At 31.5% G+C, this 26,275-nt stretch overlaps 1 protein-coding gene across 3 annotated transcripts in view; it reads left to right on the top strand.

Annotated features, from left to right (window-relative positions):
• Positions 1-21,577, top strand: part of LOC108607865 (CUGBP Elav-like family member 2) — a 69,423-nt gene extending 47,846 nt beyond the window's left edge. Inside the window, exons 5-9 of one of the 3 annotated variants that reach the window (XM_033294974.1) lie at positions 2,367-2,548; positions 2,614-2,908; positions 2,981-3,175; positions 10,439-10,588; positions 21,164-21,577. In XM_033294974.1, the coding sequence (XP_033150865.1) occupies positions 2,367-2,548; positions 2,614-2,908; positions 2,981-3,175; positions 10,439-10,588; positions 21,164-21,435 (1,094 nt within the window). In that variant the 3' untranslated portion in view covers positions 21,436-21,577. The remainder of the gene's footprint in view (positions 1-2,366; positions 2,549-2,613; positions 2,909-2,980; positions 3,176-10,438; positions 10,589-21,163) is intronic. The other 2 variants (XM_033294975.1, XM_033294976.1) reach the window with 2 other exon arrangements.
• The last annotated feature ends 4,698 nt before the right edge of the window (positions 21,578-26,275 follow it).

The following is a 26,275-nucleotide window of genomic DNA, read 5'->3' as shown; positions in this document are numbered from 1 at the left end:
TTTTGAAATTTAACAAGCTGCTAATGCAAACAATTGTTCAAATTTATTGTGCAGCAAATTATGATAAAATATTTCTAAACAATAGAATTTGCAATTTACAATGTTGCAATCTCAAAATATTTGCCATGTTTTTCTGTTATTTTAATGAAGTGCATTTGGCAGTGCATTTATTATTTGTTCAGAGCCAAAAACTCTGCTCATGCATGTAATAACAATTAATTTATGCGCGCACATTTTGCGTGTTTGTGCAAATAAATTAGCTGATATTTGTTAGAATTTTTATGCATTTTATAGAGCAGTTAGCAGCAATTAGTTAGCCCTAGCGCATTTTAATTTATGCAAAATTAATTGAGCATTGTTAAATGTGCTGGCCAAATTAACTAAACATACGCAACTCACTCTCCATTTCCAAATAAGCCAAAACCACAATTAGAACTGGGTTAAGTACACGCCCAGTTGGCATTGCACTGAACTTTATTCGAACCAGTTTTGTAATCCAATGCTAAGGTCTACAAGTTGAGCTTGAGCCTATTGTTATTACATATGCTGTTGCCTTTGGCTTGACTGTTTGTCGGTCTGTCTGCATTGAAGGTTAATAACAATTGTTGTTGTTGTTGCTTCCGCATTCGCAAAGACTTCACGCTGCGATTAATTTACCAAGGCCAAGGCCTAGACTATAGCTAGCCATGGTTTAAATAGAGAGCAAGCTTTTGACTACAAGCAAAGCATAGCAACAAAGAAAGCAAATATATATGCGTAATATATCAATTAATAAAATCAATAAAAATTGATTATCAAATTCCTAAAAAGAAGCTCAGAGGTAAACACATCTAATTGAAAAGTGCGTTGCCTTTTTAGCCTACCCAAATTGAAATCTAATTGGAATACGAGCAACACTTTACACTTGTCTTGAGGCTTGCTAATAAATTTTCAATTTCAGCAAGTATATATTGCTTTCTAATTGAATCTATGCAACTCCAGCTGCTGCTTTTCTGCTTTTAACTTCAACCACTGATTGTAATAAATTGTAGTTAAGATTCATATAGAGGCGTGTCTATTGATGTCATGTGTCTATTAATTTGTTGACTTGAATGGAATGGAGATGCAATCATTTAATAGAAATGTTGCTCTCTTCAATGTTAATTGCACCCCAGAAAACTCAAATCCACTGTCGAAAAAATTCTACAGAAAATTCTAGTGGAGCAGTCAGCTTCACTCGAAATCTTACTTCGAACTCTTAGTGCATATTTAACTATTTTTAAGCAATACCAATAATTCGAGCTTGAAAGATTCTTATATCTTATTAAATGTCTACTTAAAAAATATTTAAAAAAAAGGTAATAATATTTTCAAACAACACTTGATACAAAAACAAAAAATAAACAAGGTTTCTGGACTGCTTGTTTAATTTCTGTTTCATCTGTTGCTATTGCTATTAATTCATTATCATTAAGTTATTATCTTTCTCATAAATTTAAGCATACGACACAATTATTGATGAGAGTTCATGCTTCGAAAAGCAGCTTAGTTGCACTTGATCAGAACTTATATATTAAGCGAATTGATTTTGTTTATAAAAATGTTGAATTTGAATTCAGTTTGACTTCGAGGTCTTAGTTGTTATTAAACTATTTTCAAACAATGCTAATAATTCCAGCGCACATATCTATTCAAGCTTGAAATATTCTTATAAAGTTGACTACATGTTTAATTAAAAATATTTAAACAAGCTGTAAATAATAACAAAAACAAAAATTAAACAAGGTTTCTGAACTCTTTGTTTAATTTTTGTTTCATGTGTTGCTATTGCTATTGCTATTTGTTCATACTATAAGACCAACAATACGAGTCTGCATTATTAAGTGATAATCTGTTTCATAAATTTAAGCAGTACCAAACTATTATTTATTAGAGTTCATGCTTCGATAGGTCGAACAAGGGTCTAAGATGAATTAAAAAGCAGCTTAGGTGCACTTCTTGATCAGAACTTACATATTAAGCGAATTTATTTATTTTATAGATTTGTTGAATTCAGTCTGACTTCGAGCTCTTAGTTCATATTATTCTTATATCATATTAAATGTATAATTAAAAAAATATATTAAATAATAGAGCAACCAACCTGGAAACAATAAATAATGCAAGGGGGGATCATTAACTATTATTTTTAAATAATAAAAATCAGTAAAAGTAATCTAGAAGGTCGAACAATATATTTATGAGAACTGTCATATGAAGGCGCATTTGAAAGATTCATATATTTATACCATTAACTCTTGAGCAGCAATCATTGAATTGGGAAATATTGTATTTATTTAATTTAATACTATATTTATTACTAATCGTCTATTCTGCTTTCATTACAGAACGCAAACTGTTTGTGGGCATGCTAAATAAGAAGCTGAACGAGAACGACGTGCGTAAATTGTTTGAAGTTCACGGTGCCATTGAGGAGTGTACAGTGTTGCGTGACCAGAACGGACAGAGCAAAGGTTGTGCCTTTGTGACATTTGCCACCAAGCACGCTGCCATTTCAGCTATTAAAGTGGTAAGTTGACTCAAGTTAATTTATGAATTGTGAATATTAATTAATTTTGAACTTGATTTACACAGACTTTGAGTCAGAATAAAATCATGGAGGGCTGCACATCGCCGTTGGTTGTCAAATTTGCAGATACGCAAAAGGAGAAGGAGCAAAAGAAGATACAACAGATACAGGCCAATTTATGGAATCTGGCAACGAATATCAATATACCGTTAGGACAGACGGCCACCAGTGTTTCGACACCGATACTGCCGAACCCACCGCAACAGGCGTCGCCCGTTATGGGCGCCGATGCCTTAACGCCCGCCCACATTTTACTGCAGCAAATACAAACTGTAGGATTGCAGCAACAGCTGCTGCAAGGTGCGTCCACCCACCCACCACCCACTCTATATAGTAATGATTAATTGCCCTTTTTTTGTTTATTGTTTTTAGCACTCTCCGGTCTGAATGCTGCTCAGCAAAATAATTCGTCACAGGATACAACAAGCGCGGCAGCAGCTGCTGGTCTGCTCAATCCGATTGCTGTGCAAAATTTGGCGGCCATTGCGGCCATGACGCAACCGAATCTAACCAATGCAGCCAACTCACCAGGCAATGCCCAGTTGACCAATACAGCGGCGCTTCTATGTAAGTTGCAAATTGTTTATACATGTTTAAATTATTATTTGCAACTCAGTTAATTTATAATAAGCTTGAGAGCTTCTGTCGAGTTTCGAAAGCAAATCAAATGTCAGTTAATTTATATTTAGTTTTTTCTATTGTTTTATTGAAGTGAATCACGTGTCCAGCAAAAAGAGTTTTGTTTGTAAATCTTTTACTTTTTTTTATGTTTCATATTTAATTTATTTAAGAATGAATTTTGTGTACTGCATAAGCTTGAGAGTTGCTTATGCTTAAGTTCATTTATTGTTAATTTTTATAAACTTTTATATTGTTTTGTGCATTAGTTGACAATTAAGTCAATGTTGACATCATCAACTGAACTTGTCAACTGAAGAAATTTTAGTAAAACAGCTGTCAACTGCCAAAAATTTGTTGTCAATCTATTGTCAATATTGAAATTGACTTGTCAACTATTTTATAAGTGAAGCTTAGAGCTCTTTAGCTTCAATTTACTACCAAATTAGCCACTTTAGTTACCAAAGCAACTAATTTCAATCTCAAGTGCACTCAATAGCAATTTGTTGTCTCTGTAGCTAAAAATATAAGTCAACTAAATTGCCTTTAATATCAATAAATAAGCTTGTTAGCTTCAAGAGTCAACATAACTGCTGCTTACGAGCTGCTTCAAGCTTATTCAATATTATATTTATTATTAATCATTAATTGCTATAAGTTTGGCAGCTTTAATTTCAGCTTATAATTTATTTCAAACTTATTCATATGACAGCTTCTTAGTTGCTATTTAATAGCAAATTAGCCACTCAATAACAATTTGTTATAACTAGCCACACACAAAAAAAAACTAAGTCAACTAATTTGCCAATTTTGTCGTCTATTTTTGTTTGACCATTAGACTCGGATTTCTAATGCGGAAATGTCTGAATTTCCTTTTTGCTTAAGCCTAAGCTTGGCAACTCAAATTAACTCAAATGCTGAGGCAATTGCCTATTGATTTCTAATTAGTTGAGCCAAGACTTTGATGATTATGAGCAGCGCGCACTTGTGGCTTTGCTTATAAGTTAATTATGTTTTTATTTAGCTAAAGCATTTATTTATTGCTATAAAACTAAACTTATATTTTTCTTAACGAAAATGCGTGCCAAACAAATTGTGGATTATATATAACTAGCAGGTCTTTTGACTAAAAAAGTAGCTGCGGTTACAGCTGCAACGCCAGCAACTGCTGCTGCTAACAACAACAACACAACAACAACAACTGAGCGTAAGTAAAATTAATGCATATATATTTTAATTAAAGCCAAAGCAAAGTTCTTTTAAATGCCTAAACAAAAAGCAAGCTGTACGGCTTTTGAGCTTACGTAACGTTAACGTAAACGCTTTTTAACGTTACGCATCAAAGTGGAGAAGCGAAAATAAATATTGCAGCGAAGCCTGTTGCAAATTACAAGTTGCACTCTCTTGTGGAATTAACAGCGCGAAACTTGACAAGATGCAAATGGCAGCAGCTTGTGTTAGCCTCATTGACTTTTGGCCAGTTGGAGAATTGTGACTTGGGATTAAACAAAGCGCGTGACACATAAAGCGCAAGAGAAAGAGAGAAAGCAATAAAAAGCTAAAGCTTGAATTTTTAGATTTTTGCCTTGTCATATTTAAGGCTTAAAGCAGCTGCTCACAATTTTAAACATGACCCAAGCAGCGAGCCTTGGCTAAGCTGCCGCCATTACCAAGTTAATTTCATGAGCCAGCAAGCGAAGCCAAAAATTCCTGCGACTTAACCGAAAAAAAAAGAAAAGAAAAGGAAAAGTAAAAGCAGCAAACGCAGACAAACTTAAGCGGATTTCGTTGCAGCAGCCAGTCGGGGTTGCTGCTGTCTAAACTACAAATGTTTTTGCCACGCCCACACGCCCGCCCATTGCTGTGTGTGTGTGTGCTCATCATGTGCCAGTTGAACGAATTTCGGCGCACTTAATTTAATGAAATATTAAAAATTCTTGCCTTTTGGGCTAAAATAGAAAAGAAATCTTGTGGCTCGAGCTGCTTTTTTTTTGTATGCGTTGGGTGTGGCATGGTTGGCAAGCCTAAAAGCTTGCAGCTGACGGCTGTTATGCAGCCCTATTTACTCTTGAGACTGCCCCCTGTATTTTGTGGCTGCCACACTTGCCACACAAATGAAATGCCAATTGGTACTTGGGGGGGCAACCAACATAAATTAAGCTACAAAATCACTTATGAAGCTCAAAAGGTTAAACAAAGTGCTTAAAGCAACAATTTAAACAATTTATAAAAATTCTAGCTCAAGCTATAATAACAAGGAATGAAAGTTTCAATAATAATAAGCATAAACTAATGAATAAAAATTTTAGTTCATGCTAAACTATAATATTCAACAAAGGTTCAACAAATGTATTTTGAAATAATATTAGATTAATTAAATCAATAGATTAATGTATAAAATTAGTTTAAAATCTAAATTTTTAATCTTTGCTTAACTTGCTTTGCTTAATTTTCAACAAAGGTTCAACAAAGATATTTTGAAACAATATTAGATTAATTAAGTTAATAGACTAATGTATAAAATTAGATTAAAACATAAATTTAATGAATGAAAATTTTTTATCTTTGCTTAACTTTCATTTTCAACAAAGGTTCAACAAATATATTTTTAAATATTTTCAATCGAAATTTAATACCTGCAAATTCTTTGTTCAAAAGATATTTTCCAACATTTTTAATCCAAATTTTTTACTTTGCAAATTTTAAATCTTTATTCAAAAGGTTAAACAAAGTGCGTAAATATATTTTTTAAAAATTTAGAAATAATTTAAATATAACAAGTGATAATTTTTGAATTCTTCACTTTAAAAAAATATATATTTAAATAATCTAAATTCAAATTCTTTGCTAAACTGTTATCTAAGTAATTTGTTATCTATTTGCTAAATTGCAATAATGCTCAAATTGCTAGCAATCCATTAGAAATCTTTAAGCTGCTTGAGCAACATTCTAAGCTTATCTCAAATCTCAATACATGTTCACTTTACGTTTGAAAAACTTGTGTTGTTTTTATATAAACAAAGTAATCCAATGTTTTGAGTATTGGGCGCCACCTTTACTTTACGCTTTATTAACATTACCGAAAGCCACAAAAATAGAAGAAGAAGAAGAAACAGAAGCAGCAGCACATGCGTTTGCAACAAAGAATCAAAAGCAAATCCCAAAGCTACAGAAGCTCGAAACTCAAGCGCAAGCAATTCAAAAAGTTTTTTAGCTCAAGCAGCAGCAGCAACGAAAAACAAAAACAAAAGCCAAGAGCAGCAAAAGCAACAAACGAAAAATCTTAATCAAAGTTTTGTAAAGTGCAGTAAACTATGTAGTTTTATACTCTGATTTTTTGCAATCGACTAAGAGAGTGTAAGAGAGGGGGGAGGGGTGTTTTCAACATGGCTCTCCATTACGTTTGTTTATACACTTTGGCGCTCTTTGCACTTGAAAAATCAACAACAACAACAACAGCAGCAGCAGCAACTCAAGTGCCGCCTGCAAGTGGCAAAGATGAAGTAGAAGAAGCAGCAGCAGTTGCAACTAAAAAAAGAGAGTGGCAAGTAAAATTGCAAAAATGTTGTTGCTGGCAAAAAGTCAATGGACAAGACATTAAACAATTTACAAAACTAAAAATATACAACAATGTTTGAGTTAGTTGTTAGCTTTGTTATTATTGGCCAGGCCAAAATACTGCAAACATTTGCTTATGTTTTCAAAGCTGGCACATGCCAGCATCCAAATGGCAAACAGAACAATTAAAAACAATTTCTCTTTTGCCCAAATATGCAAAAGTTTTGCCTGCCAAACAAATTACACACAAAAAAGCGAAAAGTAAGAAAGTGAGTTGAGTGCTGAAGAAAATCAAATCGAAATTGATTGCAAACATTCAGACGCAAACTGAGCTCGGGCTGTTAAATTTTAAAGCAGGTTTGAAACTTTGCTAAATATTAGATATTGCTTGTAAATAAATATTAAGATATTTTTATATTTATATAATTTTGTCTGAAAGCAATTATTGTATATTTTTCGATTTATTCATAGAGCGAATAAGCGAAGAATTTGCACACTTAATAATTAACAAATTAAAAATATAAAATTGGTTTGAAAGTTTGCTAAACTTTTGCTGCTGAGCGTTAACAATTGTTGATTTATCAATAGAGCGATTAAAACCAGTTGCAAACTGTAATAAATTAAAGCTAAACTTAAACAATATTTTAATTTTAAATTGCACAAGAATTTATTTAAACTCTTGTATTTAATAAAAACTCTTATTAATATTTATTAAATCAAGTAATATTTAAGAGTTTAAGTCTTAAGACTTTGTCTTGAACTTAAGCAGTTATTAAAGATATTTATGCATAGAGTGAATGCATTTAATTCCATTTTTATTCAAATACGCAGAACTTTTCGCTTAGCAAATTATTGTAGATATTTTTGTTTAAATATCGATAGACCGATTAGCTAAAGGAAACTTAGAACTGACTTTTCCTTAAGCAATTGGAGCTAAATAATAAAATTATTTATCCATAGACCGATTAAGCTAAAAATTCCATTTAATTCCATTTTATTTTTCAGAAGTTTGAGCTTAAGCAATTATTATGAATATTTTTGTTTATTTATTCAAAGACCGAGATTAAGCAAAAAGAATGTCTATATTAATAATTACAATGATAATATATTTTATTATATATATATTTTATTAAAAATGTTTATATACTAAATTAAAATGTGCATAAAAACATTTGCATATTTTCTCCGAATCTTTAAGAAGAGTTTTAACTATTTTAGATTAAAAACGATTTAGTATGGATATTTTTTTCATTTATCCATAGAACCCGAATAAGAAACCAATATTATTATATTAAAATAGCGCCAAAGCAAATTGAGATTAAGGAGAATTTAAGCAAGTTAGAAACGTAGATAGAATTTAAACTGACTTTACCTTTGAGCAATTATTGCAACTATTTATGCATATACCGATTAAGCTAAGAATATAATTAAGGCATTGCTATTCTATTTTGCTTACTGTATTAAAATATTGGAAGCGCCCAAACAGCGTGAGAGAAGCAAAGTAAACTTTGGACTGTTGTCATAACTTGTGATTAGCCAAATTAGTTATCAAATGCACTGTCAACGCCCAGGCGACCGCAAATACAATGAGACAAAAACACACACCACGACACAGACATATTAAGCAATTGCAACTCATTAATAACAGCGGGCGGCTTTGGCTGGTTGTTGCATTTGGCTAACTGCAAAACCACAAAATTGCATTGCATGACGCTGGGGCACGCTCTGAACTGAACTGAACTGAACAACTAAATAACAAACAACAGGCGTCAAATTACACAAAAACACAAAACCAGACACCAACACACACACACACGTACAGTCTAAGCTCTGACTGTGTGTGTGCCACATGGCGTATGAGCAACAAATTAATTTTAGATTTATTTATTATTGTACAATGCACTTGTTGTTATTGTTATTGTTATTGTTGTCGTCGTCGTGTGTGTTGTTGAAAATAATCAAATGTCGCCCTCGTGGCGTGTAAAATCCAATGATTAATTACGTCTGACGCGCACTATACAAATACACACACACACACACACACACAGACATAAATACAAACACTGCTGTGTGTGAGGTCAAAACTAAATAATTATTATTTAGTGCATTGACTGCAAAAGTTGAGAGCGCGCAGTGCATTAGAAAGAGACAAGAACAAATGTAGTGAAAAAATATGTAAATTAGTGCGTAATTAGATGATTTAATTCAATATAAATAAATTAATATAAATTAAGCAGCAATGCCAAGTGAGCGTAAACATATTTTTTAAGTAACTTTTTGCAATTTGCGGTTAAAATCAGAATATAATAAATCATTAAATTCAATTTTAGGCAGCAGCCTAAAGGATTTGATTTTAAATACTTCAAGCATAATATTTATTATTAAATCAAGTAAATTTTAGGCATTAGATATATTAAATTAATTAGGCATTAGATATATTAAATTAATTAGGCATTAAATATATTAATAAAATCAAACTAATAGAATTAAAAATTCTATTTAATTTTAATCGACTAATTGAAGAAGTATTTACTTATTTCTCGTACTTTGAAATGCCTCAAGCATAATATTTATTAAATCAAGTTATTTTTTAGATATTTGATAAATTAGTTTAATACAAATAAACTAATATAAATTAAGCATAAAGATTGAGTTATTAAGATCATTTAAAGCTACTAATGCAGTAAATAATTTGATTAGAAATTAATTGGCTAATTGAAATCTTTTAAGTTGTGAAATACTCTTAGCATTATATTTATTAAATAAACTATTAATTATTGCTTGATTTAATAGATTTATTAATTAATTTAATTACAATAAGTTACGTATAAATAATAAATAGGATATAACTAGTTTTTGAAGTTTATATTTAAACAATACTACAATATATAATTAATTAAGAGTCGATGGGCTTAGTAGCTGGCACTTAGTTATTATATTAGTTTGTATAATTAATAATAATAATTAATCTTGTAAATAAATAAGTAATAATTATTCTAAAACTTTTTAATCAGTTAATTTACCCTTTTTCTATTTATCGTGTTAATGTTAAATAAATATTAAATCAATTAATATAAAAATATTTACATATTAGATATATTAATGCAACACAAATAAATTAAGCATTAATATAAAGGGTAAACATGCTTTTTAATTAGACTTTTTATATAGATTTATGTATTTAGTTACTTCTCATAATTGTAAATTTAACTAAGCACATTATTTAAATGCAATTTATATTGCAAAATTCTAATGAAAATATAAATTTATGTTAATTTTAAGCTAGTACCTCATGTTGAAAGTTTTACATGTGCGTTACTCAATCGATCCAAACGCATCGAACTCTAAGCCCAACTCATAACTGTCAAGCGAACCTACAGTTCACTCCCCCCTCTAAGCTCACACACATTGCGTATACGTAACATGTTGCATTTAGATTGACAGAGGGCGCGTTTTTAATTTCGTTATGGCAATTTGTGTGTGTGTGTACTGGCGACCAAAATGTAATTTACTTTGGTATGACACTAAACTAAACGCAATGTGCCGAATGCGTAACCAAAAATTCGTTTATTTGTTGTTGATTACTAGATATATTGACATATATATATATATGATGTGATGTGTTACTCAACTTGTATTTTCTCTATTTTATAGGGTCGGATCCGAATCCATTGGCATCGGCATATATGTCAACAGCGGCTGGTTTGCCACAATTTGGAAGTGCCACAACTCTATCCACCTCACCGCTGGCCAGTGTTGCATTGAGCGCCGCTGCGGCCGCTGCTGCGGGCAAGCAGATTGAAGGTAAGTACTAAAGCACAGTGGGCGGGGGAGGGAGAGGGGCTCCCCATTTTGATAAATGCAACAAAATGGCTGACTGCGGTTCAGTCAGTCAGTCAGCCAAAGAGAGAAGCGAGCGCACTCGCTTTGCTTATATAATGCAACGTAATGTTGCCTCACGTTGCTGCTGCTGATGTTGCAGCATCAAATGCATTAACCCGCTCATTGCTGTCAGCATCATTCGCTTGCTGTGGTTTCAAACCACCCAACCAACCCTACCATGGCAGTGCTCGTCATGTCTCGGTCAGCTATTGCTGTTGCCTGTAATTGTTTTTCAGTATTAGAGGCGGTTGAGCAAGAGCATATTAAAAACTGCTGCAACTATTTTAGACGCTTTATTATAAATTTTATATATATAGATTGGACTTGGCTATTTATCAAAGATGACAGCTGCAATATTGTGGAAAATATTTTAGCAACGAGTTTTTTACTATTTTTAATTGGATTTTATGTAAGCCAACAATAATTAGAATCTAAATAAACATTTTTTGTAGTGAATTGAATTTCTAAGTGGCGCTAGCTTTAAACATTTTAAATATAATATCCAAATAACTATATTTAATCAATTCTTAAATCCAATTTGGCGTATTTAATAATTTTAAAGATTTAACAAATTCGATTAATTCATTACAATAATTTAATTAAAATTGCATAAAAATAAATTAAGAAATAAATATAAATTCCAATTCAAGCATGTATTTTATTTTATTTAAGTTGTAAGCTTAAAATATTTTACGGCTGACAAGTTGCTGAGCTTTTGCTTTTTTGCTAACAGTTATTTAAAATTTATTTTAATCAATTTCAATTATAATAAATTAAACATAATTTCAAAGAATTGCTCCTTTATTTTTTAACAATTATAATTAGCTTCAATTTACAATTCATTGTATAAAATCAACAACTTTCAATTATAATAAGATATTTGAAATGCCAATTATTAAACAAAATGTGGTCTATTAATTAATTTAAATTCACTTTAAGTCCAAATTTGCAATTATAATAAATTTCAAAAAAGATAACTGAACTAATTATTAATAGTTAAAAAAGGTTAAATAAATATTTTTAAATTTACACTTCATTAATTTTATTCAAATTTTGCATATTTAAAAAATATGAAAAAATTTAAGAACCAATGGTAATTTAAAATTCTAATAGAATAAATTCGGTTTGTTATATCTAAATTCACAGCCATAAATATTTAAAAATATTTAGAGCTATGCATTAAAGTTTATTTTGAGTGCAGCTGTCAATAAATAAATAAAATACTCATTACTATAAGAGTGTTAATAAATTGTTTAAAATAACTTCCCATATCTGCAGTGCATTTAAAACTTAGCAAAATCTATATAAGTAACAATTATTTTACGTGTTGCCCAATAACAGAATTATCACGTTAGCAAATAATTTAAAAATATTTTAAAGAAAGCATATTATTTCAAAAATTCATTCATTTTACAATATACAATTAAATTTTGCATTAAATTAAATTAAATATATATTAAATTCGCTTACAACATTTTTCGTTCAAACACAATTAATTTTTATAATTATCACATTTAAATAATATTTTTATTGCTGTGCTTATAATTCCTAACGCTTTAATGCAATTGTAGCATTTGATTTTGATTGAATTGCAAATTTCTATTTATTTATTTATCTTGAGACTGCAGACAGACTAAGCTAAGCAGCTAAGACAGACACCTGAACTGAACAGACAGACACACATACGCATATAGAACTAATCCAAAAATCACATATAAATGTGCAATGGCAAACCCAAAAGCTCAGACATGAAAATCCCTCAAAATCGTTTTAACACACGAACGAGTGAGAGAAAGAGAGAGAGCAATAGAATATCAATTGGCAAGTGTCTGATGTCTGTCTTGTTGCCTTTAAGCTTTTGGCAGTTACAAATGCTGCAACAAACGCTCTCGCTCTCGCTCACACACGCTATTGCTGTCTCTGTCGCTGCTGCAGCAGATAAGAAAAATCAATAGGATCAATCATCTTAGAGAGCAGTGGCTGCTGCTGCTGCTGCTGCAGCTTAAATTTTTATCAGCTTTTGACACAGTGTAAATATTACACACTTGACACACAATTCCATTAGTCAGACGTGAATGTCGATATCAGAAAATATGGCAACGGCAACGCGAACTAGAGTTTGGCACACATATAATATTAAAGTTGCAACAAGGGTGGGGGTGGGGGCAAGGACTGTTGAACGAAGCTGCTGCCGCTTGCAACGGAAAATGTTTTGGCGTTGCACTTTTTGCCATATTTCCGGTTACATAAGCAACAGACGTTGAACGAATGAGTGGAGTGTAGCATGGGGGGAGGGGGGAGTGAAATTTGTTGCCACTAGAAAGATAGTTGCTGCTGCTGCTGCTGCTTGTTGCAAGTCTACAGAGAGACATTCAACCAAATATACATGCATTTGAGTTGTGTACACACACATGTGTATGCATTAGTGTGTGTGTGTGTGTGTGTGTATTTTTTATATGTATTTTGCCAGTTGAGTGACTCCTAGCTCTATATACAAGCTGCTCTTGCTGCTGCTGCTGCTGCTCCTTTGTGCAACTTGTTTGCTTTGCTGACTCATGATGTCGTCCCCAAAAAAAAAAACAAGCAGCAAAAGAAAATTCCCTGTTGGCCAACACTACTTTAGTCACTAGCTTGAGTTTATGAAAAAGTTGCAACAAAAAAATTGCTTCGTTCTGTAGGTTACACAGCCAAAACAAATTGCGCATGTTATGCGACATGTGAGCCCAGCCCCGCCCCCCGCCCCCACTTTACGCTTCAGCGCATTTGTTGTAAATATAAACATATGAATAACTGTAGAATAACAAAACAAGTCCAGCACAATAAGCTGTAACAGCTGTAGCTGCAGTTTAATTAGCTAAGCCACAAAAGCAAAGACTCAACAACTAATTTAAATATTTTTATTTTGCTTTAAATATCAACAAAGTCGTCTTAGGCTTTACTTTAATGCTTTATAAATAAATAAAATGCCTACAACATACTTCTAAATAAAATATATAATTTCACATATAAAATCAAGCATTGCCGCTTATATTTTTGTGAGTTATTGCTCTATAGAATACTTAGCTTGCATTAAATCAAACGTGTCATAAAAAATTCCATTTGATACTAAGCTTATCAATTTGTGTAGTAAAAATTCCGCTTAAAATTAATTTGCATTTATTTTAAGTACTTGTAAAAAATTATAAAAAAAAAAGAAAACTTAGCATGCTTATAAAGTCAAACGTTTCATAAAAAATTCCATTTAAGCTTAGAAATCAATTCATTTGTAGTACAAAAATTCAGTCTTAAAATTAATTGCATTTTATTTTTAATTCTAATGTATATAAAATGAATAAAACAAGCTGCTAAATTTATATTATTAATCGAACTGCTATAATTCAATTTAAAATACTAAAAATTCCGTTCAAAAATTTGCCCAATGCTAATTAAAAAAATAGGAAAATTTAAAATTAAATTAATAATTACATATTCGTATATATTATTAAAATACTAAATTAACTAGCAGCACTTGATGTTTTTTATTTATTCATAATTCATTTATTATTCCTGCACATATAAAAACTAAAGCAATTTGGAAGGCAAAAAATAATAATAATAATAAAATTTAAAAAATAAAATAAAATATAAATAACTATCTCAAAATTAACAAATTGCATATTGTTTAATTAGAAGTGGTTTATAAAATAACAAAGTGCATAATTATTATCCACAACTTCAAATGAATTCATTTTACAATTTAAACTTTTTAATTACTAAAAATTCTTGCTTAATTTAGTCAGGGTTGCTTTTGTTGTTGCGAAAAATTTTAAATAAATTGCAATTAACAGCAACAAATGATTTCGCTTGTTGTGATAGGTGCTATTTAAAATTTTATTAAAAGTGGAATTTTTTTTGCAATTTTATATTTTGTTGCTCTTTTATTTGATTTGCGCTTAAATTGCCAAACAATTTCTTGCTTGCATTGCTCTAATTTTGTTAACTATAGCAGCAGATCTATACTCATGACTTGTTATACAGTTGCTGGCATTAGTTTAGTCACACTACATTTACCACAAGCAAAAACCGCCAAAAGTCAACACAGACAAAAAAAAAAAGAGAAAGAGAAATGCACGAAATATTTATTTGAAGCTACGCGAATTTTTAACAATTTGAACCGCACATTTTTTCGTTGACTTGTCTCACACACACACATGGGAAGAGCAAGCATGTGTGTGTGTGTGTGTGTGTGTGTGCGAAAACGATTTCCTATATTGCATTTTCCTCTTCCGTTGCAGCCAAGATGCTGCATCCGTTCGAGCTGCTGTCGCTCGCTTGCGTATGCGTCTGGCTTGCCACAGAAAATAGTTGCAAGCAAACCAAAAGGAGCCACCCAACCACCCACTCAATGTGCACTTTCGCCAGCTAAAACATGTTTGCTAACAAGCAAGAATTTTATCTTTTTTATTTCAACTAACGTTTGCCATTTTCTTGTGCCAACTCTCAAGGGCATGGCCTTAGCCAAATGGAATTTATATGGCAGCAGTAACAGCTAGTTGCATATAAGTTTATTGATTTGTTGCAAGCACACACATACATAAAAAAGTGCAATATGTCGTCAAGCTCATAATCAGTCAGAGCAGCTGAAAAAATCGCTTGACCCAGCCAAAGGCAAAGCTACAAATCTTGCTCACTCTTTTTTCATGACTTTAAGCCACCCCCAACACCCCCCCGCTTTGCATTTAAAGCCATTATATTTATTTACTGCTGCTTCTTCTTAAACTTACTGCACCCCTGGTACTATTTTTTTCTTATATTTCCCAACGCTTCCTGCTTAATTTTGCGCCTGTCGTCTGCTGCTGTCTACATGCTTATAACTTGTTTCCTGTTTTCTTCTTCTTTTTGTTGCTCTTGTCGTCATTTGATAAATTTCACATGCTGAGAATTTATCTGCCCTAGACATTGTTGTATATCGTTCTGCTGCTGCTTCTTCTTCTTCCACAGCTTGCACAAATCTTTGCCTGCATATTTTTTCCTTTTTCTTGTTGCTTACTTCGATTTCAGCTTACAGCAAAAAATGTTAAGCATAAAATCTTCGCATTGTTGTGGCCCACACACAACTTTACTCACTCCCACTCTATATCTCCATCTCTCTCTAGTGTCTGTGTGTTCAGTATGTGGCGCAATAATCTAAAGAAATCTCTGCTAAAAATATTGAGCAAAAACTTTTAATGGGCAACAAACTGTAAATATGAGAACACGCAGTTTGTTGTAAGTTCAACTTCTTCAACGTTGAGTAATAAAAGTAAAATGTGTGTTAATGAGCAGCAGATCAATAACGCATAACGAAGCGAAGATGTTTGTAACTTTTAACAAAATATGAAATATAAGCTTGCAGCATAACGAGTTAGAGTTGAATTTTAGTTTAGTTGCTGGCTTTAGCATTGAATTTAATGCATTCTAGCGACTAAATAAGATTCTTTGATTGTTAGCTTCATATGTTAGTTATTAATTAATTGAGGTCAACAGCAACAAGCCCCAAAAATAAAAGTAGCAATGCTTTCAATAAGGAAAAATTTGATTTTAAAACCAACTATATTTTTACTTTTAGATTAATATACATACATCTAATTAATCTCAACAGTAACAAGTCTATAAAATGAAAGTATGAATAATTTTTCCTTATTGAAAGGCAATGCATTTTAATAAGTAAATACTTTCAATAGTTAATAATAATAATAGTAAAATGATTAATAATTCGTATAATAAATTAAATGAAAGCAACAAGCCCTAAAATACGCCGTTTAATGAATTGAATTTATTGCATAGATGTTTAATAAATATTGTTTAATTTTCTAAAAAATATTTTAATTTATTTACAACAAGCCTTCCAAACCGCCGCTTATTAAATTATTTCTGTTATTTTTTTTTAAATATTATATTAATTTATTTATATGTTTAGTTATTAGTTTGATAAATATATATTAATCTAAAAAGCTATTGTTTTAATTATTATTTTTTACATAATATTTTTATTTATGTATATGATGTTTAGCTATTAGTTTGATATAAATTTATCTAAACAGCAATAAGCCTTCAAAGTAAAACAGTTTGCACATTTAATTAAATGCGTATAGAAAGTTTAGTAAATTTTGTTTATTTGTGTCATTATATTAATGGAATTTTTTTTAACAGTGCTTTTATTTAAGAATCTTGCCTAAGATATTTAGGATGCAATTAATTAAAATTATTATTCGAGCTATTTTTGGCAGTTTAAGTTCTATTGTTAAATTGTATTTGGAGCTCGAGTGGGTGGTTTCTAAATTGGCAAATTGATAATACTTTTGCCAACAGCTTGTGCTTGTTAATTTTATTAAGCGCAAGAGCAACAACGCCGCCTCATTAAATAATATTCGTTTAAGTCTTGCTTATCCTTTTTAAAATATAGTATATTCCATTTTGCTATATTAGTTTAATTTATATAATTATAAATCCAGCAACTGAAGTGCAGCAAGCCCTAAATAGTGCAAACAGTCGCTTAATTGAAATTATTGCATATATAATTTAATGTTTCTTGATAAGGAAGTTAAATAAGTTTTGCTTTATTTTTGCTTCTAATAATTTGTAATTAATTATGTATTTTTTTTTTATATATATTAATCTTGAAACAATAATTCTTAAATACTTTAAATATTAAATAATGCATAGGAGTTAAGTAGCAGCTTTTGGTTTTATAACTAAGTTTGCATGCTAATAATTTGTGATATGTATTAATGTCAACAGCAACTGAAGCGCTAAATGTGCAACAGTCGCTCATTAAATTGTTGCAAGCTTAACAAATTTATTTTCCATGCTGTTCAATTCTAAAGAAAAATGTTAGCTCAAGCCATTTAATAGTCCTTAAGCAACAGCAGCCTTTTGTTGCTTTCAACGTTGCCTAAGCAACGCTATTTGCTTTGCTAATTAAGTGTGCGTATGTGTGTGTGTGTGTGTGCGTCTGTTGCATTGAGTGCTGCTGCGCTGCAAGTGGCAGCAACACGTGCCACACGCTTCGCCTGCTCGTTAGCTGGGGCATAATTCAATAGCCAAGGCAACCATTATGATCATTATTTTGAGTTGGGCACAGCTATTGAAATTCACTTTTATGTAAGCTTCAAATTAATTGTCAGGTGTGCAAAAATAATAAAGCAGCTCATATAACACACGCACACACACACACACACACACATGCACACAATTGACAATTAATTTGTATGGGGCGCCCCCTTCAATTTTATAATCGCATTTGTGTCTAGGCCTCGCTTTGAGCAGCAAATTCAATCAAACTAAACTGCGAGTGGGCTGGGCTGAGGGGGGGGGAGTGAGCGGAGCCTGTTGCAGTCTCTCGCGGCAAATGCCTGGCGACAAAGATGACAAAGATGTATCAATGTTATTAATAGCGCTGCCTGCCTCGACTGGCAAACGATGATGGAGAGACGACGACGATGAGGATGATGATGATGATGAGGCTGACAGCGTTGCGAAGATGACAACGTTGCTCATGTGGCTGCTGCTGCTGCTGCCAGGCACAAAGTTATTTGATTACAATGCAATGCATTATAGGCTTATGCCTCACTCGTTGTGCGTGTGTGGGCGTTGCTGGTGTGGGCGTGGTCATAACATCAAGGCTTATATTGCGGCATGTGCATAAATTCTTGTTGTTGCTGCTGCTGCTGCTGTTGCTGTTATTATTATTGTTATTGTTCTTGCTTTTGCATTTATGATAGCGTTGATGTGCAGGCATTGCAGATTAATTACGTATACGACATGCTTGCCGTTAAGCAACTGCCAGAGGCTCATCACAACGACTCGACTCGACTCGACTGCACTTGCTCTGATAAAGCCAATAGCGAGCAACTTATGATTTTTCCAACAATAGCAGACAACGAATTTTCTCTTAAGCAACTTCGGAGCTCTTTTTACACAAATTACAAAGCAAAATACATAAGCTCATTATTAAATATTTCTTAATTAATTTTTCATATCAACTCGAGCATTGGAAATCATTTTACACAGAATAACTAAAGCAATGAAATCAAATTTAATAGCAAATGTTTATTAAAATTAAAAAATATTTAAATGCAAATAATTTACAAAGAGAATTTCTTTTTTCCTTACAATTATTTTTAAAATATTTTACACATTTTTTTACCTTCTCTATTCTCTAAACTTAATTTATTCTCAATTTATAAAGTTAAAAGTAATAATAAAAGCAACAATTATATCTATCATCGTTAATATAAATATAATAAATATTTTAAAATTTCAATTAATTGACTATCAATTTTTAAAGTATTAATTCTCATCAATTCGTTTAGCAATCAAAGTAAATTTTATCTCAATTTAGAAAGTTAAAAGTAATAATAAATGCAAATCATTAACAAACAGAGAGACAACTTTTGATTTCAATTAATTCTTAAAATATTTTTAAATTTCCAATAATTGAATATTAATTTAAAAAGTAAAAGTTCTCTTTATTTTATTTGACAATGAAATTAAGTTGCATTGAATTGAAATAATTATAATTCCTTTTATAAATTTTGCATTCAATTTCATAATAATAAATGCAAATAATTTATAAACAAATAAAAAACTTTTAATCTCAATTATTTTTTAAAATGTTTAATGCTTATCAATATTAAAGTAAAAGTTTTTATTATTTTTTTTGACAGTTAAATCAAATTGCATTGAATTGAATAATAATAAATGCAAATAATTTACAAAGAGAAAACTCTTAAGCTCAATTAACTTTTAAAATATTTAAAGTTTTAAATAATTGATTATAAAAGTTTATTTTTTTATTTTTACAATTAAATCAAATAGCATTGAATTTTGCACTCAATTTAATAATACTAAATGCAAATAATTTACAAGCAAAGAGAAAAAAACTCTTAAGCTCAATTAAATGCTTGTAAAAATTGCATCAAAATAATATAAAAACCAATTGAATATTTAGAATTCCACCCACTTTAGCTTTGCTCTCTCTCTCTCTCTCTTTTTAACTAAATGCAAACTGCAATTAGCGCTGTCGCCTGCTTTAGCTTTGGCTTATTGTTTATCATTAAATAAATGCAAACAGCTGTTGGCTTGGCTTAAAGTGCAAAAAGTGAAAAGTGAATACGCTGCTGCTGCTGCTGATTGTTGTTGTTGTTGTTGTTGTTGGGCTGACTGGCTGCTGCTGTTGTTGGCTTTGTGGCTGTTGGCGCTGCCACTGACGTCTGACAGTAATTTGTGCGAAAAGTGCAAACCGCAGCAGGACGCGAGTCAACGCAGCTGTTAATATGCGCTGCTGCCAGCAGCCAAAGCAGCGACAGCAGCAGCGACAGCAGCAGCGACAGCGGCACGTGCTGCTAAACAAAATGTCACATGCCTCAGGCAGAGAGAGACAGAGACTGAGAGAGCGAGAGCGAGTGTGAGTTGCTTGGCCGCATGATTTCCGCATCCGTTTTGGCAATCAGTTGCTTTAGACTAGGCTTGAAGACTATCATTAACTCTGGCAATTGCTTTATGTGTGTGTGTGTGTGTGTGTGCCAATCAATTAAGCTGCTTGGGTTGAAGTTCCAGCGCAAGCTTAGCCAAGATTCCTGACTGAAGTTGAATTCGCTCTTCAAGCTGCTTCAATTTTTAACTTATTTCGTCTCTTAAAGTTCATAACATTAATCTCTCAATTTTCTGTACTCAGTTGGTTCTAGTTAAGCTTTAATAGCAGCATTATTTATATATCGTATGCTAAATTGCATTACATTTATTATAAGCATAAATAAAACAAGCCATTGACATTTGTGGGAGAGTTGGTCAGAGAGATTTACAGTCTTTATTATTTATATTTACATATTACATATTAAATTGCATTGCAATAATTCTAAACATAAACAAATATAAAGAATAAGGAAGAAAAATTGTCAGAGAGTTTTATAGTTTTTATTATTTATATTTTAAATATATTTACATATTTATTTATAGTTTAATAATTCAATACAACACAATAAAAAAAATATAAAGAAAAAGAAAGATATATTGTCAGAGAGTTTTACAGTTTTTATTATTTATATTTAATTATATATTTCACTTGAGGCTTTTTCTTTTATTTATTTACTTACTTAAATTGTATAATTAAATTAAATTGTTGACAAACATTTATTACAATTATAGTCTTTAATATTTATTTTTAAATATATTTAACTTAAGACTTTTCACACACGTCAGCATTTTATTCTCTCTTCGCTTAAAAGAGAACGATATACTTACTTAACGAGCACTCACTGCTCCTATCGATCGATATCGACAGCTGCCAACTCTGCAAACGGTCAAACTCGTCAGTTAGCAACTCTTAAAACGATCGATTCAGAGCTGCCAACTGTCGCTAGCTGTGAGCAAGTTGCCATTACTATATTGCTCTTATATTATATTATACTAAATTATATTAAATTTCATTTCATTACTAATAAACACTCTTTTCTTCTGCTTTACTTTGATTCACAGGACCCGAGGGCTGCAATCTGTTCATCTATCATCTGCCGCAAGAGTTCACCGACACGGACTTGGCCTCCACCTTTTTGCCATTCGGCAATGTAATTTCGGCCAAGGTGTTCATTGACAAGCAGACAAGTCTCTCCAAATGCTTTGGCTTTGTTTCGTTCGACAATCCGGAGTCGGCGCAAATGGCCATCAAGGCAATGAATGGTTTCCAAGTGGGCACCAAGCGACTCAAGGTGCAGCTCAAGAAGCCCAAGGATGCCTCCAAGCCGTACTAGAGAGCGCAAGCAGCCCAAGCCTCCCCCCAACTATAACAACAACTAACAACAACAAAAATTGTCAAATGGAGTCGCGCGTTAAAAGTAGAAAAAACTAGAAATTCTTTCAAAGCCCCTACGTTGTACGTATTAAATATAAAAAAAATTTAAAAAAAAAAAATAATGAATATAAAAAGACATGAAATCAAATCTGTGTGCCAAAAAAGACAGCAACAATTTAATATTAAAATTTAGCACGTTTAATGTTTGAAGAGAGTTATGAAACAAAAGAGCAGAAGAAGAAGATGAACTTTTGATACCTTTATATTAGTGTTTAGTTTAGCGTTTAGTTCTCCTCGCAGTTTCGTCAAACACTTTTGTTTGTTTGTTACGCTTTGAAGTTAATTTTTGCACTGTTTATGAAATTTAAATCAAAACTATTTAAAATCGACACACACACATTTTTTATAATAATTTGAAAAGCTTTTGCAACTTTTAGTAAAAATGACACAAAGAGTTTAAATTTGCAAATGCTTTGTTAGTTTATAAGTTTCTCGCTTTATAACAATTCTGCTATTTAATAATTAATTTTTTAACTTAAAAACAAACGCACTTGTCTCTGTTTTTATTTTTGCTCTCCCACATTTTGTGCAAGTCACAATTTTTGAACGTTTTTGAATAACTGAAGTTCTATATATAAATATATATATTATACGTTTTGTTAAATGGATTTAACTAATTTTAATTTTAATTTAAGCTTTTTTAACGAACATCTCAGAGTTTATTTAAAAAAACTCACTATACTAGCTAACTACCTCTTATCTAGTTTTTTCTACGTTACTCGTAAGATAAGAGCTTTGCCTTCATGTTTTAAAACCATATATATTTTACTCGTAACAACACTTATTTAGATTTAGTATGTACCACAGACGCAAATTATAATACAATAGAAGTCAACTAAGCAACAAAAAAATAACAATACAAGCTCTATACAGTATTTATGTGTATTAGTCAGTCTTTGTCCATAACTTTATTCATCTCGTGCAATTTTCATTATACATCGTCTAGCTACTTATCTTATTCGTTTTCACGTTATTCCTCCAGCATACACTACATAACTCAAACCTAGCATTTGTGAGCGTTTATAGCACTATAGCATTATACATATTACACGAATTGTATTACGATGTACATGCCATTATAAAATCACACCACATATCAAATTATACAATACCATAGTGCAAACCAAGTATTTTGATATTATTTACATCACACACAGTATACAGATGATGCCCAATAATATACATACAAAATAAAAGGTGCTTCACCAGTCTATAACTGATTTGCCAAACCAGCAAATCGGCGGCGCATAAAGTTAACGTTTTTGTGCACACTTTATATCATTCCTCTGACTTTATTCGAGCTATACTCATCTATATCGATTCTTATTTCTTATGAGCTTTGTGACCTATCCGTGATTAAAAATGACCGTGTCTTTTAGTATAACCTTGAATCCTGGAACATTGACAATTGAATTTCTCGCTTCTCTGCTCAAAACGAGATCATAGGTGAGAAGACTTATGCTCTGAGTGATTATTGTTTCAAATATGCTCTATTTTGAGTAAATTGATATTCTGTCTGTGGACAGGCAGTGTCCGTATATCGCTAGCAACGACTAACAACACATTGAGTAAAGTGAGATATCATTTTAGTATAAGAGACAATGTATAATAACTCAACGAGTTGCATGACTATGCAGCATCTTATGCTGCCCATCAAATTGCTGTCATATAAAAATTCACAACAACTGTAAATTTTTAAGCTGTACACTTCGATATATTTGTAAAAACGACAAAAAAACAAAAACATAAACAAATGTCACCTAAGTCGTTCGTGAGAGTGTATTGCTGGCCAGCGCAGCGGATGATAAGATGTCTGTGTATAATTGACAGTATTATGACTCTACGACACATGGTGCTACTAGAAAGATAGACAACATATTTGCAAGTAGCATCAACTTCTCAATTAAATGAAGCATCACATGCTGATATAAGTGTAACATCTACTCTAACTTACTATATTATATCATAGTAGTTCGTAATTATTTCATGTTTAGTTCTCATAGTGTAACCACACATAGACGACATGAGGAGCCATAATCAGAGCCATCTTAGCACTATGTCTACTATGTGTGTTTTTGTAGCGTTAATAGTTATGCTGTTGTCGATTTTAATTGATGTATAGTGTCCTTCTCTGTCGATATTTGAGTTATACTTATAATATGAGTTAAGCTGTCTTGGTTTTATGATAATAAACCATAGTAATTATATTATATTCAGTGAACCAAAAGATATTACTATTATTACAATTTCATGTATATGCGCAGACTGCCGTGACTCGTCGGTGAGTACAAATAACGTGAGTAGTGATGGTACTAATATGCGACATTCAGTTTACACGAGCTTGTGTTTAAGTCTCTGACATATTGAGAAAATTTTTATTGAACAGCCTTGTGGCGCATATGATAAACGCCTCATTCGGTATCTGAACTCGATTCATTAGACAAGATTCCATAATCTTATAGCGATTTTTCTACTTTTCTCGCAAGCTCTTGATAGCTCGGCTGCCCGGTCAATTGTATATGAGAGTATTAACAGGCGAGTATAGGCTTAATTAGTGTAAATAGATACGAATTTGATAATTCAAACAGTATGTGTGCAAATGGTCTTATGTATCTCTATATTTCAATGCTTGGATATATATGATAGTATAACTATATTTCAATTACATTAATATATAATTCTATCTAAAAGACTGCTGTCGTGTGCGAAATATATACGAACAAAAAGTACTTATGGATGGAACATAATTTTGACGATATGGCATGTAAATCTCAAACTGTACCCAAAGTACATTGCTTGTTATTCTTTGTAATACCTATATTTAATATATATTTCGTATTTTGGCTATAAAATATTTTTTTTCACTTTTCTCTAGTGTCTTATTTTTTTCAATTCATTCTTATTAAGTCTTTTACTCGCAGACTTGCGATAGATAAAATAGGTGCAAATATAATTAATGATTTATATGGAAGTGGATTAAAATAAGAAATTAAACATCTCAATAATATAATAACTAAATTAATATATTGTTGCTATTAAATCCAATTATAATTTAAAATAGATGTTAATATTACTTAAAATTAAATTTAGCTACGCTAAGTGTAATTATTTTAGCGAGAAATAGCTCAAAAGACTCTAAAATGGATCTATAGTAGAGGATTGATCTAAAGTAAAGTAATTATGTTATATTAAAACCAATGATATGTGTGATCTTACAAATACATCATTCAGATAATAGAATAAATAAAATTATACATAATTTGGTGCTAAATAAAATAAAATTAAGTGAGCGAGAATACCTAAAATATGACTTCTTGTGAATAAATAAGACCGTTAAATTATAAGAGCCGATACATTAAAAAATAATTGACAGCATATGAAATAAAAATGTATTATATATAGGAATTAATTTACTCTAGCAAAACAACTACATAACACCACAATACAGATATACAAACACTGATCAACTCAAATCAAATAAAAAGGTGTACTTGAAATATTATATAATAATAAAAGTTACTATAACAAAGAACTACCAAAATAGTGTTTTAGCGTTTTGATTTCAAGCATGCAAGTAATAAGATAAAACTCAAAACCGACATCGGATGCAGACGCTCAAAGCAAATATACAATAAATATATGACGCCGCTATACACTTCTCAAGCATAAAATCGATTTTTATGCTTGACAAAAAATAGTATTGCCAAAAATTGGATAGTACATAACTAGACTCGCAGCTCAGTCATATAGTATACGATCTACTAAAGATAAAAACTTTTCTACACAATAAACGAAATAATATCTATAACAATAAACTTAGCGAATTATGTGTATATTATAGAAAAAAAGTTTAATTAATTCTCACAATTCAGTAATGATTGATAGTCCGTGTGTTTGAAACTAATAATAATATCATATCATAACAGCAGATCATACCAATCATACTGATAACAAAAATTTTAAGACAAGCTATTGTGAATTCCCCCAAATTCCAGTCTCCGACTGTCGTCGAGAGTAATTATCAGAATTATCTTATTACGTCACTAGAACAAAATAATCATAAAAATCTGACATATGAATTTCTTATGTGTGTTTGTGCATATAAATAATAACTTTTTAAGTTGGTCTGTCTCAGCGTGGCCTTACACACAATTACAAGAGCAGAAAAAGTTAAAGGTGTCATAGATGAGCTTACGACAATTAGCAGCTAAAAGACGAGATTAAGATTAGAGTGAAGAGCGTGTAGAACTAGTTTAAGGAAATATTTACTTATACAACAAATCACGGCTTTGTCTTTTAGCAAAATAAATAAACTTGTATTGAGCTATTAACTTTTTTTGGCTATTTTTGATACTAGATACAAAAAATAAATAGAATAGTAGTTGATTGTTTTACTGGAACTAAATCTCTGAAAGTCTTCTAATGTAGATTAGCCTATCCTAGCAGACGCATGAACATGACCTATATGTGCATACTTTAGGTTTGTTGCTTGAAATCGTCAGTATGCATCACTTCTATAAAACCTAGATAACGAAACCCCATCACATCTTTGTGACAGCAGATGTGAGAGTTGTGCTTAGGAGCCTAAGCCCGAAGCCAGTGTCCTATGTTAAAACAGTATGGCGCCTCACAAGCGTGCAATATAGTCTACTGCTGCATGTCTTAGCACCGCTTGAGCTTACAGTCATGGTACTGCCCAATAGCAGCCAAATCCATAACTCGACTTCTTCTCTATTTCC

The sequence above is a fragment of the Drosophila busckii genome, chromosome 2L (genome assembly GCF_011750605.1).
Source record: "Drosophila busckii strain San Diego stock center, stock number 13000-0081.31 chromosome 2L, ASM1175060v1, whole genome shotgun sequence".
NCBI classification, from domain to species: domain Eukaryota; kingdom Metazoa; phylum Arthropoda; class Insecta; order Diptera; family Drosophilidae; genus Drosophila; species Drosophila busckii.
Note: the sequence above shows the minus strand (reverse complement) of the source record. Positions and strands in the feature narration are given on the sequence as shown.